At 50.5% G+C, this 23,391-nt stretch overlaps 11 protein-coding genes across 11 annotated transcripts; 7 read left to right on the top strand and 4 right to left on the bottom strand.

The window, feature by feature from the left end:
• Positions 1-714: 714 nt before the first annotated feature.
• On the top strand, positions 715-1,793 carry BJY04DRAFT_187687 (uncharacterized protein). The gene has a single exon (XM_073711082.1). It carries the CDS (start codon positions 1,322-1,324, stop codon positions 1,496-1,498), a length of 177 nt encoding a protein of 58 aa, XP_073571752.1. The 5' UTR covers positions 715-1,321; the 3' UTR covers positions 1,499-1,793.
• A 324-nt stretch (positions 1,794-2,117) lies between these two features.
• BJY04DRAFT_51684 (uncharacterized protein) lies at positions 2,118-4,704 on the top strand. Its single transcript, XM_073720550.1, has one exon. The coding sequence runs from the start codon at positions 2,231-2,233 to the stop codon at positions 4,457-4,459; it is 2,229 nt and encodes a 742-aa protein (XP_073571751.1). The 5' UTR covers positions 2,118-2,230; the 3' UTR covers positions 4,460-4,704.
• A 602-nt stretch (positions 4,705-5,306) lies between these two features.
• BJY04DRAFT_51686 (putative UDP-galactose transporter) lies at positions 5,307-7,077 on the top strand. The gene is made up of 4 exons (XM_073720551.1): positions 5,307-5,558; positions 5,642-5,671; positions 5,727-6,695; positions 6,752-7,077. Exons 1-4 carry the CDS (start codon positions 5,490-5,492, stop codon positions 7,040-7,042), a joined length of 1,359 nt encoding a protein of 452 aa, XP_073571750.1. The 5' UTR covers positions 5,307-5,489; the 3' UTR covers positions 7,043-7,077.
• Positions 7,078-7,567: 490 nt separating this feature from the next.
• Positions 7,568-12,450, top strand: BJY04DRAFT_207151 (putative DEAD/DEAH box DNA helicase (Mer3); the record flags this gene model as incomplete). The annotated part of the gene is made up of 11 exons (XM_073713819.1): positions 7,568-7,832; positions 7,914-8,042; positions 8,118-9,117; positions 9,167-9,348; positions 9,407-10,095; positions 10,146-10,721; positions 10,768-10,922; positions 10,972-11,069; positions 11,129-11,332; positions 11,385-11,586; positions 11,634-12,450. 11 exons carry the CDS (start codon positions 7,568-7,570, stop codon positions 12,448-12,450), a joined length of 4,317 nt encoding a protein of 1,438 aa, XP_073571749.1.
• A 1,041-nt stretch (positions 12,451-13,491) lies between these two features.
• BJY04DRAFT_217636 (uncharacterized protein) lies at positions 13,492-15,551 on the top strand (the record flags this gene model as incomplete). The annotated part of the gene is made up of 4 exons (XM_073716105.1): positions 13,492-13,515; positions 13,584-13,631; positions 13,711-14,317; positions 14,380-15,551. The coding sequence occupies 4 exons, from the start codon at positions 13,492-13,494 to the stop codon at positions 15,549-15,551; spliced, it is 1,851 nt and encodes a 616-aa protein (XP_073571748.1).
• Positions 15,552-15,950: 399 nt separating this feature from the next.
• On the top strand, positions 15,951-17,006 carry BJY04DRAFT_187678 (Mg-dependent acid phosphatase). The gene is made up of 2 exons (XM_073711081.1): positions 15,951-16,273; positions 16,357-17,006. Exons 1-2 carry the CDS (start codon positions 16,074-16,076, stop codon positions 16,823-16,825), a joined length of 669 nt encoding a protein of 222 aa, XP_073571747.1. The 5' UTR covers positions 15,951-16,073; the 3' UTR covers positions 16,826-17,006.
• Positions 17,007-17,473: 467 nt separating this feature from the next.
• Positions 17,474-18,308, top strand: BJY04DRAFT_217634 (alpha/beta hydrolase; the record flags this gene model as incomplete). The annotated part of the gene is made up of 2 exons (XM_073716104.1): positions 17,474-17,508; positions 17,600-18,308. 2 exons carry the CDS (start codon positions 17,474-17,476, stop codon positions 18,306-18,308), a joined length of 744 nt encoding a protein of 247 aa, XP_073571746.1.
• Positions 18,309-18,418: 110 nt separating this feature from the next.
• BJY04DRAFT_51659 (uncharacterized protein) lies at positions 18,419-18,981 on the bottom strand. The gene has a single exon (XM_073720549.1). It carries the CDS (start codon positions 18,884-18,886, stop codon positions 18,530-18,532), a length of 357 nt encoding a protein of 118 aa, XP_073571745.1. The 5' UTR covers positions 18,887-18,981; the 3' UTR covers positions 18,419-18,529.
• On the bottom strand, positions 18,971-19,708 carry BJY04DRAFT_217633 (uncharacterized protein; the record flags this gene model as incomplete). Its single annotated transcript, XM_073716103.1, has 1 exon — positions 18,971-19,708. One exon carries the CDS (start codon positions 19,706-19,708, stop codon positions 18,971-18,973), a length of 738 nt encoding a protein of 245 aa, XP_073571744.1.
• Positions 19,709-19,731: 23 nt separating this feature from the next.
• On the bottom strand, positions 19,732-21,491 carry BJY04DRAFT_217632 (nucleic acid/nucleotide deaminase domain-containing protein; the record flags this gene model as incomplete). The annotated part of the gene is made up of 3 exons (XM_073716102.1): positions 19,732-19,972; positions 20,031-20,970; positions 21,032-21,491. 3 exons carry the CDS (start codon positions 21,489-21,491, stop codon positions 19,732-19,734), a joined length of 1,641 nt encoding a protein of 546 aa, XP_073571743.1.
• Positions 21,492-21,840: 349 nt separating this feature from the next.
• On the bottom strand, positions 21,841-23,315 carry BJY04DRAFT_207150 (putative protein kinase; the record flags this gene model as incomplete). Its single annotated transcript, XM_073713818.1, has 5 exons — positions 21,841-22,040; positions 22,244-22,268; positions 22,344-22,627; positions 22,686-23,032; positions 23,089-23,315. The coding sequence occupies 5 exons, from the start codon at positions 23,313-23,315 to the stop codon at positions 21,841-21,843; spliced, it is 1,083 nt and encodes a 360-aa protein (XP_073571742.1).
• Between the last annotated feature and the right edge of the window lie 76 nt (positions 23,316-23,391).

Raw genomic sequence — 23,391 nt, 5'->3', positions numbered from 1 at the left:
CGACGGAGAGACTCCGAGGACTTGAAGTCGAAGAGTTGGGGACGGTGAGGGGGCAAATATGCCCAACTGTGGCTTTTGGGTGCCGAATTCTTGAATGCGAAAAGAGAAAGAGGCCTGAAGCCTGCTAAAAGGCTGAAACCCGGAAGCTGGAGTATGGTCGATAAACTATCGCCAATAGTTAGCACATCAGTACCAGCAACCACTCCCACGGAACAGACGAGGCGCCGTGCAGGGCTGCGGAGTCGGGCAGACACATGGCTGGAATCCCGATCGGAAAGAGCTGCTGGGCCTGGTGCGCTATTGTTGATGGAGGACATGTCAAGCGGTCCCAAATGCGCGTACTACTGCAGGCGTCATTTGAGACAGATGATTTCATCCCCATCGGAAAAGCCTTGTTGGACGCTATTGAATCGAATCAATCGATAATCTTAGCAAGAAGACTCCACCCTTTTCTCCTCGGCCGCCTGAGGCTGCCGTTAGCGGGATGGCACGCCGATCAGTGGCCGTTTATAGTTGTTCTATTGGCAGGATCAGGGACGGCTGAGCGAACGAAGGAGACGAGACCCTCGCTCCTCCGCGAGTTCCAGCTTCTCGATCGAGTGGGAGCCTGGGAGGCAGAACTCGTGGAGCGAACGAACCCCTTTTCGGGGCGGGAGTGATTCATTTGGGTTTATCATTCATGTGAGGTTCGAGTAAAAGCTCAAGGAAAGGATTTGATTTTTCTGACGTCGGGCAGCAGGGATGATGAGTGTTCAAGGCTTCAAGAGCTGAAGAGGAGGTCAATGCTAGACTAAATCTCCGGTCGCTAAGTTCCTCTGCATCGTGGTGACTCTGCAGCTTGTTCTTCAACGGCTGTCTAACAATGGGCGTGGCGGGGATTATGGACAGCAGTACTCCGTAGTGGAGGAAAAAGTCTCCTCGAAGCTGCAAGGTTTTGGAGGAGAAGCTCTTAACTTTCTTTAAGGTTTTTTTTCTTTTCCCCAAAGACCGAAACAGAAAAAAGAAAGCAAAGAGACTCTACTCGCACTCCCTCCTCCACCAAGTATGACAGTCACTAACTAGTAACCCCCTTGTTGGTTTCCACCTGCACTGCTGTCCACCTCCCTCTTCCAGCTTAGAGTTACAGTAGCCTGCAGCCGCTGCCATCCCGCCCCGACTGCCTGAAACTCGGCGTTGCGCATGTGGTCATGTTGTTCGGCTGTTGTTTGATCACAGACTTTCATCAGTGAGAGCTGTCCAGACTCCCCGAGAGCTGACCCTGGTTGACTGCCAGTCGGACGCCCAATTGTTTGCAGAAGAGCTCGCTCCAACCCCGATCTTCATGGGCCGTTCCTACGGTTCTCTCCGGAATGATGAACAGGAACAACTTTGCAAGCGCATGATGATCCTTGCTCCACAGCCTGCAGCCACGGCAATCTCCTGCATCTGGCGCTTCCACTGCCCATCGCCTATTGATAAACTAGCCAATGTGGTTTCCGATCTCTCGGTTTGGCTTTGAGGGTCACTGGGGTCTGATCGCCCCTTAAGGCATGCCACTCGACTCAGTCGACTGTGCCTTTGCCGACTTCAGTTAACGGTGGCTTAGACTGGACAGGGCTGGCCTGGGTTCCGGAAGAAAGGGTAATAATAGAGTAGAGTCGAGAAGACTGTGGTTGAGGTGATAATGATTTACGCGCCGTGCAATTTCCAGGACGGTCAGAAGTGCAGAAAAGTGGTGGAACACTGTCAAGGCTGGCACGGGCGGATCGGGATGGGTAAATAAATTAATTCTAAAAAGACTATCCACCCCGCGACCTTTTTCGAGTTTCTACTAAACTCGCGTCCTCTGCTCTGCTGTCATCCTCGCGACCTTTTGATTTACTTTCCCTCCTTTTTGGGCCTTTTCTGCCCTTGTCACTCTTTTGTCAATTATTCTGCTTCCTCTTGACCAGCACCTATCTAGATAACCTAAATCCTGTCTTCTACAACACTCGTTTGCTCCCCTGCACCTCGACTCAAATTTGAGCTCTCATCCACAAGATTTACCGGCGCAGGCGCCAACCGTTTCATCGACTTTCACCGACACCCGCAGTGTGGGGAAGGCTTCTTTTTTTTGGGTGAAACTGCGACCTCGAACCCGCTTCCAAAACAAAACAACCTCTACATAATACACACTCCCTACTCCGTACCTACTCCATACAAGCTGCGATATATGTCCTTACTTACGCCCCTGTCCGGCTAGGGTCTCAGCATGCCCCATAAGTCTTTCCACATCCCGCTCCGGACCTCGAGCGTCAATGCTCCTACCGGCGAAATGAACAACAACAGGAAAGCCAACAAGTCCCGTTCCATCCACAAGGCTCAGAAGATCCTAGGCACCACGGACATAGCCCTTGATCATGACTATCACAGGCGCCCCGAACAAACGTCTAATAGGAGGTCAAGTTTTCTCAATCCACCTGAGATCGCACACGGACATGAGAGTTCAGAAGATGGATTGCACTCACAGCATCTACGGGTACGAGCATCGTCGCCTCTTCTGGGTCAAGAGTATCGGGAATCTACCGAATCAACTCCACCTCTGGTTCAATTGTCGAGAAAACTGCACCTATCAGGCTCGTCTTCTGCTCTATATTCTCGGTACAGTTCTCGGGATGCACCCGCCAAGTCTAACACCAACATCGTGAATGATCAGTATACGGCCACTGAGAGTAATGGACGGAACTTAGACGTCGGATTAAACCCGGCATTCAAGCAGCCTAAAGGGCCATTGAAGGACACGAAACGAAAGACACGCCCACCAAGGATCGACCTCTCCATGCTGTTTCCAAAACCACAAGCGACCGCCGCCCCTTTACTTTCACCACAGCGTATGGTGTCTTCTCCCTCGGCAATCTCCATGACATCAGAGAACTCTACTCTGAAGATTCGCAAGTCTGATAGTCGTTTACCTGCAAAGAAGCTTACAAAAGCACCACCACGACCCCGAGCATTGAGCCGCCCGGAAGATAGCCAACAGACTCTCGACGGTGTCTTGAAATCGTCTATTCCCAACAGGGAATCAATCCATGGATGGGGCAATTCTGGACTGGAGCGGACAGTACGCACCAGTGAAATGGAGCTAGCACTGGAGAAAACCATTGAGGCTCTACCGACCTCGAGATCCATTGACCGTGTCCAATACAGTCCGATGAACTTTAGCTTGCGCAGCAGGGACCAGCTACACCGGAGTGATTCCAAGTCCTTTGTGTCAGCAAGTTCTGGTCAGTCGGCATCGTCGCAGCGAACCCTCCGAGACGACCCGGCAGCCAAACTCTTAAATGATGGGTATCAGCAACCGCCATTCCGGTTTGGCCTCCGGGACCATGCTACTCGCGAGAACGGTGCTATGATGTCGAAGAAGAGCAGCAAAAGCACTCTGAAAAATACGGACCTCAACACCTCCAGTGTTCTTTGCCTATCTTCATCGGAAGACGAAGATGAAGAGCCACAACAGTTCACAACTCACCTCAAGGTGGGCAAGAACAAGAGGGACAGCGTTAGCACGTATGGAGACTTTGAGGCGGAGATTTGCACGGCCGCTGCTGCGCAAGCTACGAGAGGCACATTGAGAAGTGTGGAGCGTCCTTCGTCATCTACCAATACCCAAAGCTCGCGTTCGAGCTCAAAGCCTGCTCACCGTCGGCGCGACTCTAATGCTTCAGTCGCGAGAACGCCATCGTCGATGAATGCGAATGCCAGATCACGCCGCTCAAGTGGCGTTCCTGCCATTCTCGAACCCGATTTCCTGCACAATGACCCCATCTTCGACCAAAGTAAAGTTAGAACGAAGACGCCCACCAGAAACCAGACCTTGTCTCAAAAAGAGATCAACAGGAGAAGTCGCCTAATCGCCGTGACAAGGCAGGAGGAACGCCTTCTAGAAGTCATGAGGCAGCGACAGGGAAAGATCACACCAAGCCTTTTTAATGAAGCCGTCGAGACGGATCGCCGTTCAGTAATCTCAGCAGTTTCTCGAGATTCATACTACTGCACTGATACCTCGTTCTTACGTTTAAGTCCTGGGGTTCCCTCGCCTGCCTTAGCTCGAGCACTTCAAGCTGCGAATCAAAAGGAAAGGTCAACTCGACAGGCCATGGGATCTGATTCAGAAGAGAAGGCTTCTAACTCCGCCTCGTCTCGTCGAGCGAGCCTGGCCTCATCAAAGAGCCTTCCTTCCCCCGCAACCAGCGCTACCTCCCCCCTCACTCCCACGCTCCCTATTCACCGCTTCTCGCCCTTACCGACTCAGAAGCCTCCCCCGCGTCAACCCCCGCCTCCAGTCCCGCCTCTTTCGAGACAGCATTCTAGAAGAAGGACAGATAGCAGCGGCGCGATTGCGATTGACGAACCTGCGGATGGTCGAAAAAACAGCACTGAGTTTCCCATCTGGGCTCTGGGATGGAACACCGACGGTAGCAACATAACCGCGGTGCATTGATTTTGATAGTCGGCGGTTCTCTCAGTCATTCTCATTACCTTGTCATACTCCTGTCTCATATGCCGCAACGCAAAAGACTGCGGCGCACTCAGCATCATCTCACTATTCACTCTCTTCACTAGCATATTTCTTTTCGGCGGTATACTTGATTTTGATTCCCTGATGAGCCTACTTTCGGATTCCCATTTGTCACTCAACTTTTGCATGCATTCTGGATATGGAGGGTTGGATAGCGATCTCGAAATATAGAATAAGAATATTTAATGTGTATACCTACAGTATGGTTAACTTGAAACATTGTGCTGTGACTGAACTCCTTGCTTGTCGAAGTACCTTAGGTACCTAGGTAGATATATCTTGGTAACTGTCAGATTGCGTCATGCCCACCTCGCTCAGTCGTGGCATGTTCAGATTGTCTGGAGAAAGGGTCCGAGGAGGAATCCAACCCCACGTCCCAAAGTCTGGAATGAAACGTGTTCAGGATGTTTCATGAGGATCAACCTGTTGGGCAATCGGTTGATCGCCAAGTTCCATGAATACCTACCAGTCCTACCTACTGTAGGAATTGGCGTGCAGCCTGACGTCAGCGCCAATCGACAGCTCCCAATAATCCAGGGGAAATCGCCCGATCCCCATGTGCGCGGCCTCTTCTCACTTAGGTAGCCCACACCGCCCAGCTTGCTTTGAGCCTTGAGGTCACCTGTTGTTCGAGCTGGTTGAAGGTTGTGCTCTCTTTTACCCTCCGCATTTCTCGTATTTTCCCTCCTCTCGAAAAGGGTTCATAGCCTGCGTTTACCACCACCAGCGAGCGTTGTCGACCTCGGCGCAACGCACCTTGATCGGCGGAAATCACAGTCGCCGCTCTCGCCACGACCGGGCGACACTCCCACACGCACACTGCACGAAATACCCCTGCGCGTCAATTTCCAACCACTGTCAGGACAATCGCTAGGCCGAAACACTTTCCTTATATATCGCTTATTGTATACTGTGCCGCAGCGTGTCTCCAAGGGAAGACACAGCTATCACAATGGGAGAAAGCATTCAGCGACAGTTGTCGAAGCCGGGGGCGGCTTGGAAGCATGCTTCTTGGGTATTGGTGAGTAGTTAGTCGGGCCTGAACACGCCTTATGCCATGCTTGGGAGGTCTAGAGGTTGGTTGCTAATATTTTATTCACCTAGTTGACTGCGCAATATACCACTTTCGTGCTGGTTAGTCCTCCGCCTCTCGTCGATTCGGGCACCGCTGATATCTGTTGTTTTAAAGCTGGCACATTATTCTAGGATGATGCCTCCTACTGGTGGCAAGCGATACCTCACATCTACCGCTGTCTTTTTTAGTGAAGTCGTGAAACTCGCAGTTTCCTTGACATTGGCGCTATACGAAGTCTCCAAATCTGCACCTCCATCGGTGCCCGCGACATCTCTCCTATCTTCTCTCGCCGCAACTGTGCTATCGGGTGACAGTTGGAAACTAGCAATTCCAGCCACCCTCCACACCCTCTCCACTTCACTACAGTACATCGCGCTCTCGAACCTCCAACCAGCGACATTCCAGGTGTCATACCAGCTCAAGATTGTCGTGAGCTCCATATTCGGGTTGCTGTTGCTGAAACGGAGTGTTCCTCTTCGCAAATGGGGTCTGCTGCTACTCCTAATTGTGGGCGTTGGACTTGTTCTGCTTCCAAACAGTGGCCCAGAAGAGCTGGAAAACGCCGCGGGGCATGTTGATTTCCCGCGCTCTCTGGAGGAGTGGAAGTCCGTCAAGGTTGAAGGACGGAGCTTCCATAAGCGCTCTGCAACTTACGAGGGGATTGAAGATGATCTTTTGACTGCGACCCCGCGAATGAACGAAGCAGCGGGAGTGCTTGCTGCACTTGGCGCCTGCGCCGCCTCTGGCCTCTCGGGGGTGTACTTTGAAAAAGTGCTCTGGGACAGCGCGAAGGCTACGTCTTTGTGGGTTCGCAACGTGCAACTTTCGCTCTACTCATTCTTCCCGGCGCTTTTCATTGGTGTCGTGTTCTTGGACGGCGAGAAAATTGCTAATGGTGGGATCTTCGATGGCTACAACTGGATTGTGGTAGCCACCATCCTTGTTCAAGCCTTCGTAAGCCTCTCAGCATCGTTCTTTGCTGGGCCAGCCCACGCAGATACTCGGAATGTTGCATCGGCAACTACTGTTATCCTCACTTGTCTAGGGAGCGTCTGGCTCTTTGATTTTCAGCCGACTATTATGGTATGTTCAGCCAACCAATAAAACTCCGATAAGGGCCGCGCTAACTTATACTTCAGTTTATCGTCGGTACATTTGCGGTTTTAGTGGCTACTTATCTCTCCGAGGACCCCAATTCGGACCCTAAGCGGCAGAGTGCTCGTCCACCGCCAATTCGCGTTGAGCGGTACTCGAAAGAAAGCAAGAGTGATCAAACCTCTCCTGTCTCTTCATCTCCTCGGGAAATCTCAATCAAGCTTCCTACCACTCCCTTCCTGTCTGACGCAGGAATTTCGACGTCCAGACCCACTTCACCTGGCATCACCAGAGCTAACGGCCCTCGAAGCGGAAACGGCGGCGGATACTTCTAGAGCGTTACGAGTTATCTGATATTGATGATATGGTTATAAGCGTGATTAATTGTGGATGACCGACCTTGCGCTACTTTCTCTGATCGGCTATGTTGGAGGTTATAAAATCGCACTGGAGGGAGCGCCGTTTACTTTTGCCCGCATACATGGCTTCTTGTATTACCTTTGCACTTTGCCTTTTACTTTCGATACTATACCCTTTGCTTGCCTTGTTGAATGTCCAGGCAATCCTGGCTTCTGATTTATACTGAACTTGACGGCATCTCGGTTCTGAATCAATTCCATCCAGGTTCATTTAGTCCTACTTCTTTCTTGACCACTCCAGCGTATAACTATTTCGTCTAACGTCGTCTGTGCTTGATGTACTTCCACTCTTATCTTCCATTCAAACTGGACCGAGTGGGGACAGGTCACCTGCTTCCGTAGATGTCCTGGGATCCCGCTTCAAGGCTCATCTCAGTTCCTCCGCTTTATCCCGACCAGGTTTCACATCTTCAGTCTATTGTAGCTTTGCTCGCGTCCATCATGAGACGAAGTAACAATCGTCCATTCTCTATTCCACGTCCGGGAGCCAGCTCATCTTGGAAACGGACGGGAGATGGCCAATTCCCGGCATCCTCTCAGTGCAAATCGACGGGCCTCATTGATGAAAGACTTATTGAGGGAGCTCAAGGGTCATCATCTCGTTATAACCTGCATAGACAGGAGCCTCCGTCATATCAAGTGAACAGTACATCACCAACGCCGCAAGACGTGGACTATGAGGAGGATATGCAGCTTGATGCGTTCGGTGAGCTGAAATTTTTCTTCTACTATACTCACCCACTTGACACTGGAGAGAAAGTATGTCCTAATTGGAAAGGAACTATAGATCTCGAACTACTTGCCCAATCTGACGGGCGAGCGAAACGAAGCCACCCGCCATCTACTGCTGAACGGTTTCTATCATATCAGCCAAGACAGGCGGAACCGTCAACCCAGGTTTCTCGGTTCTTCAATGGTGAGTAGTAGGCGTCTGGACTGAGATATTTATAAGTCGATAATGGGCTTAGAGCAGGCTAACTCTCCGCGTCAGACTCACAGGCGACCCCCCACCGAAGCCTCGCTTCGAGCTCGTCCGATATTGATACAAGGGGCTACTCAAGCCCATTAGCAAAGCAGCAAACGGGGAGAACAGGCGGAATACTCCGAGACTGGGGATTTGAAGCACAGAGCGCAACTCGAGCTTTCAAACCGGCCTCCACCAGTTCAGGATTAGAGGGCCGGGATATCGATGACGATCCTTCAGTCAGAAACGAATCGAGTACACTGTTCGAGAATTTGCCTGTCTCCATTCGAGGCATTGTGCTTTTGTCTGTGCGTGAGCTGCCGGATCAATATCGTGAGCTATTCCATTTTCCCGTCTTCAATGCCGTGCAGTCCAAGTGCTTTCCAACAATCTACAAGGGTGATGACAACATGGTGCTGGCTGCCCCAACTGGAAGTGGTAAAACTGTGATCATGGAGCTCGCAATTTGCCGTCTACGTAACACCCTGAAGGATGAGCAGTTCAAGGTCGTATATCAAGCTCCAACAAAGTCACTCTGTGCTGAAAGATACCGTGACTGGACCCAGAAGTTCCATTCCTTAGGGCTTCAGTGTGCCGAGCTTACTGGCGATACGGATAATAGCCAGCTGCGGAATGTACAAAATAGCCAAATCATCATCACTACCCCAGAGAAATGGGATAGCATGACGCGAAAATGGAAAGACCATCTTCGGCTCATGCAACTCGTTAAGCTCTTTCTTATTGACGAAGTGCATACCCTCAAAGAAGCACGCGGTGCCACTCTGGAGGCCGTTGTATCGCGGATGAAGTCCAATGGATCAAACGTCCGTTTCGTTGCTTTGAGTGCAACCATTCCGAACTCTGGAGATATCGCGACGTGGTTAGGCAGGAGTGCCACTGCCCAACATGTTCCGGCCCATAGAGAGCATTTCGGCGAGGAGTTTCGGCCGGTGAAGCTGCAGAAATTTGTCTATGGCTACCAGTCGACAGGCAATGACTTCGCGTTCGATAAGCTGTGCAACTCGAAGTAAGCCCTAACCCAGCGTTCATAGACACGAGCTTACCTTGCGCTCCAGGCTCCAGGCTGTGATTGGTACACACTCGGCAAGAAAGCCAATTATGATATTCTGCTGCACAAGAAACTCTGCCGTTACTACTGCGAAGCACCTTGCGAGACTATGGGACGCGTCTAACCCCCCGGCGCGGATGTGGAAAGGGACGAACAAGTCTCTGCCGGTTAGCAATACAGATCTTAGAAGTATGATGGCCCTGTCAGACGGAGTATTGTGTGTCATGCTAATGGTCTTTGTCCACAGCAACCACAGCGGCAGGCGTTGCCTTTCATCATGCTGGTCTTGACACCGGTGATCGACACAAAGTTGAGACTGCGTACCTTGATGGTAAGATTAATATCATATGCTGCACATCGACTCTAGCGGTTGGGGTGAATCTTCCTTGCCACCTGGTAATAATCAAGAACACCGTCGGCTGGCAAGATGGACGCTGCCAGGAGTACTCGGATCTCGAAGTCATGCAGATGCTTGGCCGGGCCGGACGACCACAATTCGACGATAGTGCAACAGCGGTGATCTTAACAATGAAGGAGCGCGTCGCCCATTACGAGAAGCTGGTATCTGGCTCAGAGAGTCTTGAGAGTTGTTTGCATCTCAACCTCATTGACCACTTAAACGCAGAGATCGGCCTGGGAAATGTGACTAGTATTGAATCGGCTGCGAACTGGATTGCAGGTACTTTCCTGTTCGTGAGATTGAGAAGGAATCCGACGCACTATAAGCTCAAAGAAGGTGCCAACCGCGACGACGAGGATGTGATGCTCCGTCAAATCTGCGAGAAGGATATCAAGCTTCTGCAGGAATGTCAGCTGGTCACCTCTGACAGCCTTAAATCCACGCCGTTTGGAGAAGCCATGGCTCGGTATTACATACGATTCGAGACGATGAAAATACTTCTGGCTCTGAAACCAAAGTCGGATATAGCCCAGATCGTAAGCTTACTCTCCTTCGGTTGCTAACACATACTGATGATTGGGAACAGCTTTCAGCGATCTCACAAGCAGAAGAGCTCAAAGACATCCGCCTCAAATCGGGCGAGAAATCCCTCTACAAAGAGATCAACCGCGCCAGTGACATCAAATTCCCCATCAACGTTGACATGGCACTCCCAGCTCACAAGATATCCCTACTCATCCAGGCTGAGCTCGGTGCGGTAGAGTTCCCTGGCAGCGAGCAGTTTCAGAAGCACAGGTTTGCTTTCCAGCAAGACAAGAATTTTGTCTTCAACCATGTGAACCGTCTGATTCGATGTGTGATTGACTGCCAAGTTCACCTAGAAGACTCGGTCACAGTCTGCAATGCGTTAGAACTCGCCAGGAGTTTATCAGCCAGAGTTTGGGATAACTCACCTCTCCAGATGAAGCAGATCGAGCAGATTGGTATCGTTGCGGTGAGGAAGCTGGCGGCGGCTGGAATTGACAGCATAGAGGTACTGGAAGAGACAGAGCCACACGAGATTGACATGGCTCTTAGCAAAAACCCGCCCTTCGGGATGAAACTCAAGGGCCGTCTTTCTGAGTTTCCAAAACCTTGTGTGGTTGTCAAAATGGATGGAAAGGTGCACAAGGCCGCCAGCCCCGTTGGCATTGCTGACATCTGCCCAGGATATCAAGTTCGGCCACCATGTCAAGGTGCGCTTCAAGGCGGAAGTAGCCTTCATGAATGAAAATTGTCCTTCATTCTTCCAGAAACGACCTGTCTATGTTTGTTTTGTTGCGGAGACATCCATCGGCCGGCTCATCGATTTTCGGCGAATAAGGTGTGTACGGACCTGGATTAGGGTAGTCTGATGTTGACCATATTGTTAGCGCGAGCAAGCTCCAAAAGGCCTGTGAGATTCTGTTGAGCGCGGAGCTGAAGTACCAGGATGAGTATATTACTTGCCATATTATGTGTGATGAGATCGGTATGCTGTCTTGGTAGCTTCCGGATGATCTGAGCCTGCTTTTTGCTGACCGATTGGAGCGGGAACTGCACGACGTGCTGTCTTGAAACCGGATCTTCCACGAGGATGCCTACCGAGGCAGTCCGAGACAGAAGTGGTAGGTTCCGCGAAGAGTCAGGCGGAGGAAAATGGCTCGGTTGAAGGAACCGCTCAGAAGCCGTCCAGCACGAAGCTCAGCCGCTTCAATACTGATGAGCTGTTCTTTGGCGAGTGGTTAGAGTCAGGTATTGCCTTCTAGCTAATACTGATGAACTGGACGAGTCTGACTCACCGCAGACATACTGGACGATTGGAACGACAAGAGCATTGAGCTTGACGGTTCTGAGCCCAATCAAATGCCAGTGCAGCGAAAGGGATCTAAGAACGAAAGTAGCAAGCCATCTATGACAGTTAGGAGGCATAGCAATGCCGAGAAAGAACCCGAGAGACTGGAGAACGGTCATTGGGCGTGCAACCATAAATGCAAAGAAAAGTCATCGTCAGTAGCTTTTATCAGTCTGAAAATCTGCCACTAATATGAAACAGGTGCAAGCATCTCTGTTGTCGCGAAGGATTGACCCATCCTCCAAAGGTCGCCAGGAAGAAGTCCGATGGTGTGGGACCGGACACAGCTGATTCAAACCAGCTGATGCTGTCAGGTAGTATAACAAAGAAATATGCGAGGCTGGACGTTGCGCCTTCTGCTGGCACCCAACAAAGTGGCAAGATCAAGAAGAGCAATGGAGACTCCACGACGCCTAAAGCTCAGACTCCCTTAGAGTCGGCAGCGCTAGAAGATGTCCCACCGGCAGCGGAATTGTCAAGCGACTATGGAGACGAAAGCTTTGATGACTTGCCTTCTCCATCACAACTTTTCTTGGGAAATACACTGACGCCGCCCAAGTCTACTGCCCACAAGACTGACGGCAATGGCCATGATGAAAACGCGGTGTTCGATATTGGGAACAGTTGGCCTGAAGCTAACGTGCAGTCGCCTCTCCAAGAAAGTAACGGCTTTAAAGAGTCATACCAAGTTAACCTCGTTAGTCCCGAACCGCAGGAAACACCCTCTATGGCTTACTGCTTCGACGGCAGCGGGGTTCAAAAGCGAAAGCAGAGTGGACAAGGCGGCTTGAATCCATCTGCAAGCAAAAGAACAAAAACACGTGAAACATGTCAAACGCTGGAAGACAAACCATTCAGCAAGTGTGGAGAAGTTTTTGCGGCCAGAACAAAGGATTGTGAGACCGAAGCTTGTCCAAAGCTTGATGAATCCGCCGCTTCTTCGTCTGTCCCCGCTGGCTGGGAAGATATCGACCCTGCCCTTCTTGATGAATTTAAGGACCTAGTTGAGTTTTACTGAGCGCAGGAATCTACCTCGAGAACTGTATTCTTAAGTCGAAGTTTGCACGAAGATCATGATAAATGTGTTTGTTTTGTTTTGTTCATTTATGTGGCCTCCAACATGTCAAAGATGCTTGTAGCCTGTGGACGGAACTTCCAATTACATAGAACTTGCTCACAATTCACTTTATTCACAGGATGTAAGATGCTAGTCTTGTTTCCCTACGTCAGTGTGTCTCTGAACAAACGGAGTAGTTAGAAGTCCTTGAGCTGTAACAAATCAGATGCGCGGATTAGTGAATTAGTGAAGTTATGATTCTCTTCTAGCACAGTCACTCTGCCACCTTTGAACAGAGGCTGTCCATAAAGCATGCTTGTTGTGATTTTCCTCTGCCTGTCTGATCTCTCCGTCTGCATCTCCTCTCCTCACCCTTCCTGGTTGGTATCTTCGATCTGATCAAGACATCGGTTCGTTGGTAGCAACACAACACAGCTCAAGCAATGTGAGTATCCAGACATCCCCAACAGTCTGTTCCGTTGGCCCTTCTTGAAGATGGTTTCTAATTTGCAGTGACGTTAACGGAAACATCTCAGCACAGTTTTCTTCTCCTCATTTCCATCGACCCCCTTCCATTCGATCTCATCCCATCACGAACAGGCCTAGCCAGCAGGCAAAGGCATTCTCACAATATTATTCATCCCATCGACAGCTCTCAACTCAAGGTAAGTCTGATTCTTCTCATGAACAAGCCCTGAAGGACCGTGGTTGGCTGGTTCCAATTTGTATACAAAGTCTCGGCGCATGAGGACCCGCGTGCAATGCAGCATGATGTCGTTGCTTTGTTTTAATTTTGACCCCCTCTCTTTGATTCCTTTATTCTACTTCTACATTCCTCCTTCATGGTCTTCGACGATCTTACCTGCCGTTGTATAAGTCTCGTTGCCTCTGATCATGATGCTAATCTTCTTTGCGCGCGATGCAGGACAGCGAAGTCTGAGTCGAAACGATACATACACCTACTCCTTCATACCCATATTACACAGCTAGCAGGTCTTAAACATGGGGAAGCTGACTTATTCTGCTGTAAGTGTCATCTGATCCTGATCTGCTTTGACGTTGTTGTTTGAGCAATCCTAACGGCACTTTTACAGAGAAAGACCAGCGGCACTAAGGCCGGCCAAACCGTCTCCAAAGATCTGGTAAGTTGCCTTCCTCTCGCATACGTTTTCTTACATCCTTCTTCCTCTATCCTGTCTTTCCAGGTCTAACAGATAGTAGAAAAAGCGCCAACCTCCAGGTATCGGAGCCAAAGCCGCAGCCCGCGATCCTACCTTAGATATCGATGTCGCTGGCAAGTGTCTTACCGACGCTGGCTTCGCCGAGTTCATTGATGATCTGCTTACCTGCATCCGCTTCCGCGATGAGAGTCACCCTGTCGGCCTCGCCAAGGTCACCGAGTTTCACCTACAGGGAAACAACCTCACCGTCCACTCACTCGCAAAACTTGGTGAAGTCGTTGCCCTAAGCTCCGGCGACCTTCGCGAACTGGACCTTTCTCAAAATGATATTCGTGTTGAGACTGCGGAGGAGAAGGCCATATGGAAGGAGTTCCTGACTGCTTTCAAGAACTGCTATGTTCTTTGCAAGCTCGACCTCAGTGGAAATCCGATCGGCAGGGCCGGCTTGGAAATTCTGGCCCGCGTTTACATCAAGAGTGGCCCGGACTATCTGGAGGCTGATGCCGAGGCGATCGTGAAAGAGAACCATGGCGACGTGGCACAACTTGCTGAGGACGTTGCTGCTATGAAGGTCGAAGGCAAGGAGAATGAGCGCGCTGCTCGTCCCAAGAAATCGCCCTACAAGGGGAAGGGTGCGAAGCAAAATGGTATGTCCCTCTCCTCTCCTTCTCGCAGCGCTGTTGCAGATGCTAATTGTGGGCTTTCATAGGAACCTCCGCCCCCACCGCAGCCCCCAGCAAGAGCAGTACTATTGCCGACCTGAAGAAGTATGCCTGCACTCGCGGCCTGCGATCTATACCTTACTTCATACTATCCGACATTTCGCTACAGAGCAGCAGTGCTGTGCACCTTTCTCGCATGCTTGCCATCCAGCGCGACACCGAGCAGCTTCTGGCTTTTCTTCCACCCGTCAAAGCATCGACTATACCTGAAGCCGCTGTTGACAACAAAAGCCTTATCTGGCAACCGAACGACGGACTTGCCGCCCCCGCCAAGCGTCTTCTCGAGTTGACTGAGCAGATCCGCGAATCTAAGTCCAAGACCCAGGCCGAATCTGAAGGCGACTCAACCGATGAGGACACCCAGGCTCAGCAGAAACTCCAGGGCAGGTTGACGCGCGACTTTACTCGCCTCACCAAGCGCATTCGCCTGGAAGCTCTCAAGCAGGAGGGACTTGAGTCTAGCGACATTGCTAACATTGCATTCAAAATGATGGTTGTTGCTCGCAATCTCCTCCTGGAAGACAAGGACCGTCCAAAGGGAAATGCAACTGAGGATGAGGACGCGCCCGCGGAAGAAGCTCTTGAACCTGTAGCCGAAGAGCAGGAACAGGAGGAGGAAGCGATCCCTGAATCTTCTATTGCCGCCGAGAAAGATACCCAACGTCATCGCATCTCATACATAACCTTCGGTTCTTTCCCTGTCGGCCCTTTCCACCCCGCCGCCGAAGCCTTTGACGAGCAGTTCCCCTCCCTCAAATCCACATACAAGAAGGAGAAGGAGAAGTCAGCGAAACCAGCCGCAACATCCAGCGCTCAGAAGCCTACCACTGACTCTGACAGCAAGGAAACCTCCGACAGTGCTGGCACTGGGCAGCCCTCTCGCAACTCGACCAGGCTTCTGAAAACTCCCGCGCTCAAGAATACCCGCAAGTCTGAGTGGCGCTTCGGTCTGTCATACGAGCTTTGGCGCCGTATCATCGCAAATGCAGTCGGTGCGGACGGAATCCTTGACGCCGATCAGCAGTCCCGCATCATTTATTACGCTGTCGACTGGAAGGCTGTTGAGTACGAGTGCACGATCAAGGGCGCTGAAGAACACCAACAGATCTGGAAGTTTTTGACAACGGTTGGATGCTTCACTTACTCCCAGTTCGTCTGAGTCGAGATAATCTTTCAACGAGTGCTGTCGCGTCTCGGCTTAGCGAGTGGTGTTGAGGTTTTCTTATGTTTCGCTTTACAACGTGGAGGAATCATGGATGGATTATGAAAAGAAACCGAAAAGAAAAAAAAAATAGGCCGTGAGGGCAAATTGGATGATCTAACTTGGGAACTGTGTACTTAGCTGACGCTGACTTGTAGTTGAATCATGTACCTAGATCGATGCTAATCCCATAGAAGAATGAAATTGAAGCAATCCAGGACAAAGCTTAGTCTCATAGACAAGACTTGAAGACAAGCCAGCCCTAGGAGGGGCCTACACACGTGACCAGTCGGTGGCGTTCCCCGCAGTTTTGTCCGGCTCAGGACTCCGATAGTTTCGCAACTCTTTCAACTTTCTTCAGAGTATTCAGTCATTCGTTCTTGACACGCATTTTTGGTGTGATACTCGCGATACTTTAGCGACACTAATAGACATCTCACTCGTTCCAGTTGAGCTCGAAATTGCAGCCGGATAGACAAAATGATCCGCACGCGACGAACCAACACCGCAGCCGCAACGCTCGAAGACAACACCAACGCTCCCTCAACGTTCACAGATGGTCTGCCTCTGCCCAAACTCATTGCTTTCGATCTAGATTACACTCTCTGGCCATTCTGGGTCGATACACACGTTACACCCCCGATCAAAGCGAAGGACAATAACTCACGCTGCACGGATAAGTACGCCATCCCCTACTTCCTCTACCTCTTCACCATTCTCCGTATATGCGAAAGTATTAACTAACAAATATCTTCTGTAATAGATGGAACGAATCTTTTACATTCTACCCTCCCGTCCCCAGCATCCTCCAATCCTGCTCCTCGCTCTCCATCCCCCTCGCAATCGCATCTCGAACCTCCGCCCCCGACCTAGCGCGAGACATGCTCAAAACGCTACACATAATCCCTGCCTTCTCCGACAACCCCACTGCCACGAAATCGCGAACCAAGACCACCCGCGCGCTCGATTACTTTGACTACATCCAGATTTTCCCAGCGACGAAGACGCAGCATTTTGCGAAGATCCATGCGGCTAGTGGCGTTGCTTATGAGGACATGTTGTTTTTCGATGATGAGGCGAGGAATCGGAATGTAGAGACGGAGTTGGGGGTTGCTTTCTGTTTGGTGCGTGATGGGGTTACGAAGGAGGAGGTTGATCGGGGGGTTTGGGCTTGGAGAAGACGGAATGGGATTCGGAAGCCGGAGGAGGAGGGGGAGGAGGTTAAGAATTAGATATGATGGAGTTTGATATGCTTGATATGCTTGGGACATATATAAACAGCGTGCATTTGAATGTTGAAGCTGGACTTCATCATGGCCGTACAATCGTGTTTGTACATAGGTATTGTGTAGATCGTGTTCCTACTCCTTGCGTCTATGCACTAGTTACTCCGTCTGGCTCCCATCCATAGTTAGTACCACGAAAGTTGGTCTGGTCTCCAATGCGATTACCCCAAATCACTCGACCATGACGCCATACTGCAGGTATCCTCCCTCACACCCAACAGCTCAAGACAATTCCAAATTCTCCCCGCAAATCCTACCCACCACTCCGGAGAAACGGCTAATTAAGAGCTTCCTCCGTGCCCCGGAGCAAAGGAAGCAAGGGTCTAGCTCGGTGTGAATTAAGCCGCCCGCCGGCACTTGTCTCCATCACTCTTCACCGGTAGGTATTTCCCCGCAAATCAAACCGTCTGCAGGATGCGGGGGATGGACCCGGGGACTCCCTCGGAAATTGGGATACATATAAATATCCAGGCTGTCTCGGTCTCCGGGAGCAGGATAAGATTAAGAACCTACAAGCATTTCTCTAGCTGCTGAACCTGAAGAAAGATGAGACTCCCCTCGTTCGTAGCTTCGGCGTCACTTTGGTTGAGCGCCATGACGCTGGCAACTGCCCACCCGTCTGGTCCTAGGTCCGTTTTCTCTTTGCCCCTTCCATTCCACCGCGCCAATTCCAGTTCTCACATACCCATACTCTAGATTTGCAAGATCTAACAGTCTCAGTAGCTTCGACACAACAAAACTATCCTACCATCCCGCACCCACAAACAACGGGTTAGGCGTAACAGTCCTCGTCGTCCCCGGCGGCGGATATAGCCACGTCTCTCTCGACCGCGAAGGCACAAACTCAACAACATACCTCAACGCCCGCGGGTACGACGCCTGGGTGCTGAACTACTCTGTTGCGGAGACAGCCCCGACACCGTTATATCCCGTGCCAATCGACGAAGCGCTAGGTGCTGTGCGATACATCCGCAAGCAACAGAAAGATAAGGGTCAGAAAGCGAAACTGGGGATATGGGGCTACTCCGCAGGCGGACATCTAGCCGCAATAACAGTAACAAACCCGGCCGCAGATCTCGATTTCGGGATCTTGACGTACCCCGTTATATCCATGGACAGCGCAATCACGCATGCGGGGTCGCGGAGTAACCTCCTCGGATCGAATCCTAGTCCAAAACTGGTAGAGAAAATGTCGGCGGAGAAACAGGTTACGAATTCGACGCCGCCGATCTTTGTTTATCATTCTGCGAATGATGCGGCGGTGCCGGTGGAGAATACGTTGAGGTTTATTGGGGCGTTGACGGAGAAGAGCGTGCCGTTTCAGGCGTTGATTTTGCCGGATGGGGAGCATGGGATTGCGTTGGCGTTGGATGATCCGGTGAGGTATTGGGGGAATGAGTTGGAGAGGTTCTTGACGTACTCAATCTGATGTGAAAAGCGAAGGGTCAAGGTTGATGCTGATGGTTTAAGATAGTTTCTGAAGGAGATGGCTAGTGTCTTCAGCAGTGAGATAGCAGAAGAGGATCTTGAGGCTCCTCCGGGGCACGATGTTGAGCATTTTCTGTATGCCAAGCGTAGATGATACAAACTCAAGCTAAATGGGTACAGATAGAGGGTAAATTGGGGTGGAGGAACGCCACATTTATTGGATTAAGGACCCATCATCTCTTTCCAAGTCAATCCGTCCGTCTCACTTGTTCGAATTCTAAGTGGCTGCTGCAAGAACCTGGCCCGTTCCTCGGCAAAATAGTTCAGGCCGTCATTGTATTTATCCGGAATCGTCAATATAGGCGTATCTCCCCCACCCTCATCCTGTACTTTCTTTATATCTTCATAGACTGACTCTGGGCAGAGAATTGCCTCTTCATAGACCATACCCATATAATCGCACTTTTCAAGGGGATATGGATTTGAGAGCAAGTCATCTGTGACGCAGAGATCCTTTCCTAGTTCGTTCTTCAAGAATAGCGTTAACCGACCCTCGATGCACGCTGTATGCAAAGCCATCGCGTCGCCGCCGGCGGTAAAGAAGTCTGTGTATACTTTCCGGAGGTTGATGCGCTCTTGTGCTGTGGCGCAGTTGGGAAACCTCTAGTCTACGGCTGCAGCACAAATGGGATGCTGAAGGCCTGGAACTTTGGTGAAACGCTTGAGCGCCCAGACGCTCTGATAGCCGTGCCCCTTCCCAAGCGTATCCATTAGCGTTTCGAAGTTCTGTATACGAGAGATTGCAGTGCTGAGATTGTACTTCCTGAACAACGCAACCATGGAAGAGTTGACCATGGCTTCCCAGAATTCTTCAAACCTGCACCTATCGATGAGGGCTTTATATAGATGGGCAAGATCCTGAGTTTCGGTAGAATCTCGAGCCGTGCAGAGCCCGAGGTAGACCCAATTATCTTCGTCTGCGTCCGGCATGAAGCCGTTGAGGAGCTGGCACCTGAATACGTACGCTTCGAGCTTTTCGCGAGGCTCCAAAGTCTCAATTGGGAGCTTGCTGTCTTCGGGACTGAGGATATGTCGCTGTGACTCGAAGACATCACAGAGATTGGATTCTGCGTTTGCAGCAAAGCCAGTTTGTCCATTGAGCCAGTCCGCTTCCTTCCGAATTAAGGGACAAGATAATTGGGAGCTGCGCGAGAGGATAAGCTCCTTGAGTTTATTCCCCTGCCATGCCTCTCTGAGGTCGTGTTCTCCAACAGTATATTCATTGACTAGTCGGCAGTATAAACTGAAGAGTCTTTGGCGATCAAATGCGGATGCGAAGTATAAGAGCCCGAAGGCCTTGGCAACAGCGTCGTCGTTTGGAAATTGCTTAGTATGGCACATTTCGAAAAAATGGTCTGCATCATCTAGAGGCCGATTGAGTCTGCATTTATACTTGTGTTTAAGCCAGTGCTTGCTACGGCAAATCGTGCCGCAGTAGAAGGCTGATTTGCACAAAGCGCAGCAAGTAGAGGCCCTGAAGTGCTCCCACATTGAACACAAGATCTTGATCTAGCTTTAGTTGCATTTGTAGGGCTGTCAGGCTCAGATACGTTGGTATCCTCTTTCTGCGGCTGGAAATCGGGTGTGTTGGCTTCTTGTAGTTGCCTACTGAGGTGTCAGCAACAACTAACCAAAACTCTTGATTCAGAGCACTAATATGTACCTGCGCGTTTGTGCGCCTGGATTTTGACGTGATAACCACTCCGCCTCTCTGGCCTGCATCCGTTGGTCTGGGACATGACGTGAAAACAATGACCATGAGCCTCTTTCCGGAGCAGCAACTGGGGTCGAGATAGTCGACTCTTTGACTGCACCAAGCCTCTGGTGCTCTGCGGCAGCTTCATCGTGGAGTACATTCCGAAGATATCTGATCGCTTGTTCTAGCCGATCTCGATAAGCCGCAGGAATGGCAAGCCGGCTTGGTAGCGTCCATTGCGAATACACTTTCCCGTGGTTGCCCCGTGCTTGAAACAGATCGAACCCTCGCAGAAAATGACCGCATAGAAAACAAGTCTTCTTACTGATCCCGAGATAAGGAAACACCTTGGCGGCGCAATCCGTACTGATCAGATGTAGGACCATTATAATCTCGGCGTGGACCCATTTCACTTTGTCTAATTCAAGTTCCAAACTTCTGTGTACCTTATCGGTGCGCAATTGATGGCTGATTGCGGAATCTGGTGTGACGCGCTTGCCTTTAGAGCCAGGAAGAAGAAGAATTTTGATGCTTTGGAAGCTGGAGAGCTCGCGTGCAGCTTGCTGAAAGATGGAGTTGGCGAGTACAGGTCTGCGAATGCAACCTAGCTCACGAATCTGTTGCTTAACCTGATCGCCTTTGAATAGATCTTGAAGTTCAGAAGAGAAGGTTGTGCTATAGTGAATCTTCTCGACGACGTCGATAAAAGCTTGTGGCGGAATAGTCCCGGAAATAAATGCTTTCAAGCATAGGATGATATTTTTTGTTTCCTTTGCTTCTTGGTGACTATCTGATTTAGCTTTTTCTAGCAAGGCGAGAAGTTTTTGCGCGTGGTATTGTAAGCGTGGAAAATAATATTCGATCAATGTTTGCTGAAGGTCCTGAGAGGACTCCATATCCGGGGCTTCTGGTAAACAGAGTTAGAGCGACCGTCGAGAAGAAGGTAATAAACTGATGTATCCAAATACCTCCGGCTGCCACATGTTCCAGCAGACTCGCAAGATCTTCAAGGAGCTTGGTGTCCTTTTCTTTCCAGGGAGCATTCCGTGCGACAAGGATAGTAACTTCGTCAGATCCTTCCTTCATAGCAGCACAGGTTACATAATGCGCATGCTTCTTGTAGCAGAGTATCTGGGCGACATGGTCGAGGAATAGCATCTTGATCGACTTTTTGCCGCCGGTTCGTGGTGGAGCGACAAAGCCGGTTGATGCGCGTTCATGATCGGCGTGTTGCTCATTGTCTGAACTGTCTATATCGTGGATAGCATCCTCATTTCGTTGTGCAAGGGGGGTGCGTTGTTGCCTTTTGATCTGACAGACAGCGGCCAGGGTCGTGATTTCCGACTCTATGCCACCCGGGAGATGCCAGGCAAGGGTTTCTTTGGTGGTTGACAGAGACGGTGGAGGAAGAATCGAAACGCGCGCCATGGTGACATCCGTAGTGGAATCTTCACCTCAAAACAATGATATGATGAGGCTGCGCACGAGATGATAAAACTGAGGGCAAGGAGTTGGGCTGATACGTACCATCCATGCATGGAACGCCATGGAAAGCCTGGGCTGAGCGTTGTATGGCCAGCCTCGATGCTCGACTGTCAACAAGGAATTGTAACTTCGTATCTGGTCGTACTTGCCTCGACCATGAGTGGTGCGACATTGGTATTTTAAGCCCTGCTGATGCTGTAACCGCTTCTGAAGCCGCCGCCACGAAAAGAACATCCCGCAGTCAAATTTCCGAGGGAAAGGATATCCACTTACTCTACAAATATTACCCTCCTCATTTATTCGCAGGTGAGCTCAGCTGCGGAAGCCACGGATCGGAAAGCAGGTCCTGCGCTGTGGCGCGATCCTCGGGCCTCCAGCGCAGCATTCTCGAAATGAAGCCTACAAACTGGGGATTTCCGCCATCATCTTCATATTCTTTAGCCATAGAGAGCAGGTCCTTTTGTTCGACGAGTTTCGGATATAAAAATTGTCCTATCAAATCAATCAGCTTCGTCTAGTTGGGACGCAAATTAGCATACCTTCGGCATCGAAATACAAAGATGTCTATTTTCCGCGGCTGAGAAGGTCAAGTGGAGGAGGCCCCAGAATAGATATTATCTTGGCTAGATGGGCTTTGTCCGAGGCTTTGTCTGACGAGCTTGAGCCGCACGAGTGCGGTGGTGTGTCGAAGAGACCACGGCCGTAAAACAGGTTCCAAAGCTGATAGAGTATTAGTGGTAATCGTGATCATAATAGCTAGATCCCTACCATGACTCCTCAGTTCCAAATGTCAACACTGTAGTCCCAATTTCTCCCCAGACAAACTTCCGGGGCCCGGTATCCATCTGGCTGGATGCAATGGCTGTTCGGGGGCCCGTCGCCGCGCACAGCCAGCCCAAAGTCAGTTATCACTGACCTACCCAGGTCGTTGAGCGATTGTCCCCAGTAATTTCGAGATAAGTATATCTCGCGATCGTCTAGTTGTTTCCGTGGAGAAGGATCGTTCATCTCATCTTGTGCGACTGATTCTAGGATAGACGGGTTGCATAGGGCCAGTAAGATGTTATCGGACTTGAGATCTGGTTTATCCGTCAGCTGATACTGATTCAAGCAGGGCGTCGGATGAATGTCTAGTACCTGTATGAATAACGTGGCATTCAGAATGGAGGTACTGTAGTCCTTCTAGTATGAGTTTGGACAGCGGTTTCAAGACGTCGAGAGGAATGGTGTTTCCTTCAACACGACGCTTCAACATCCAGAGTGGCTCACAAAGTGCATTGAAAACCATGCAATTATGGGTGCCGCCCGGGCTAGTAACATGGAATGAGTCTAATAGGGTAGCGACAAAGTTGCGGCCTAGATGCTGAGTGTTTGCGTTGGTTATGTGCTCAATAATGTGTAACTCCTTCTGCGCAGATTCCTGAGACTCATAATTGTTCGCGATGATTTTGACAGCTACATATCGGGGCCGCAGCCATCGCCACCTATGAATAGTAAGACAAGGTCTCAATAATTATACTATGAAGTTATTTTCGCATACTGGTGGAGATCGCGTGCTAGCCATACTGTCGAGCTTGTTCCCCAGCCTATCTTAGTGGCAATTTGGTATCGGTTATTGAGTATTTCATATAGACGCGCGGGATAAAAGTGCTGAGGCTTATAATAAGGGGTGCGCTCTTCCTCGACCAGATCTGTCGCCGGGAGTAACTTTGCTGGGAGGGGAGAAGGTTTGCAGGGAACGGACTGAATTAGTCGTCTTAGGTACATAGCCACAGACGAAGGAGTAGAAGTTAGTCGTGTTGAGTGCACCGTGACGGGTGTGGAAGTGCAGGGAAGGTGATGG

The sequence above is a fragment of the Aspergillus karnatakaensis genome, assembly GCF_047715665.1.
Source record: "Aspergillus karnatakaensis strain CBS 102800 unplaced genomic scaffold BJY04scaffold_21, whole genome shotgun sequence".
Lineage (NCBI taxonomy): Eukaryota > Fungi > Ascomycota > Eurotiomycetes > Eurotiales > Aspergillaceae > Aspergillus > Aspergillus karnatakaensis.
The sequence above is the reverse complement of the archived record's forward strand: the minus strand, read 5'-3'. Positions and strand labels throughout refer to the sequence as shown.

Excerpts from the sequence above, each read along its gene's own strand:
- BJY04DRAFT_51684 (XM_073720550.1), top strand. The coding sequence starts at position 2,231 with ATGCCCCATAAGTCTTTCCACATCCCGCTCCGGACCTCGAGCGTCAAT.
- BJY04DRAFT_51686 (XM_073720551.1), top strand. The coding sequence starts at position 5,490 with ATGGGAGAAAGCATTCAGCGACAGTTGTCGAAGCCGGGGGCGGCTTGG. Across the intron at positions 5,672-5,726 it reads AATATACCACTTTCGTGCTG|CTGGCACATTATTCTAGGAT; the intron begins GTTAGTCCTCCG and ends GTTGTTTTAAAG. Across the intron at positions 6,696-6,751 it reads ATTTTCAGCCGACTATTATG|TTTATCGTCGGTACATTTGC; the intron begins GTATGTTCAGCC and ends CTTATACTTCAG.
- BJY04DRAFT_187678 (XM_073711081.1), top strand. The coding sequence starts at position 16,074 with ATGATCCGCACGCGACGAACCAACACCGCAGCCGCAACGCTCGAAGAC. Across the intron at positions 16,274-16,356 it reads AACTCACGCTGCACGGATAA|ATGGAACGAATCTTTTACAT; the intron begins GTACGCCATCCC and ends CTTCTGTAATAG.
- BJY04DRAFT_187687 (XM_073711082.1), top strand. The coding sequence starts at position 1,322 with ATGGGCCGTTCCTACGGTTCTCTCCGGAATGATGAACAGGAACAACTT.
- BJY04DRAFT_51659 (XM_073720549.1), bottom strand. The coding sequence starts at position 18,886 with ATGGCTTTGCATACAGCGTGCATCGAGGGTCGGTTAACGCTATTCTTG.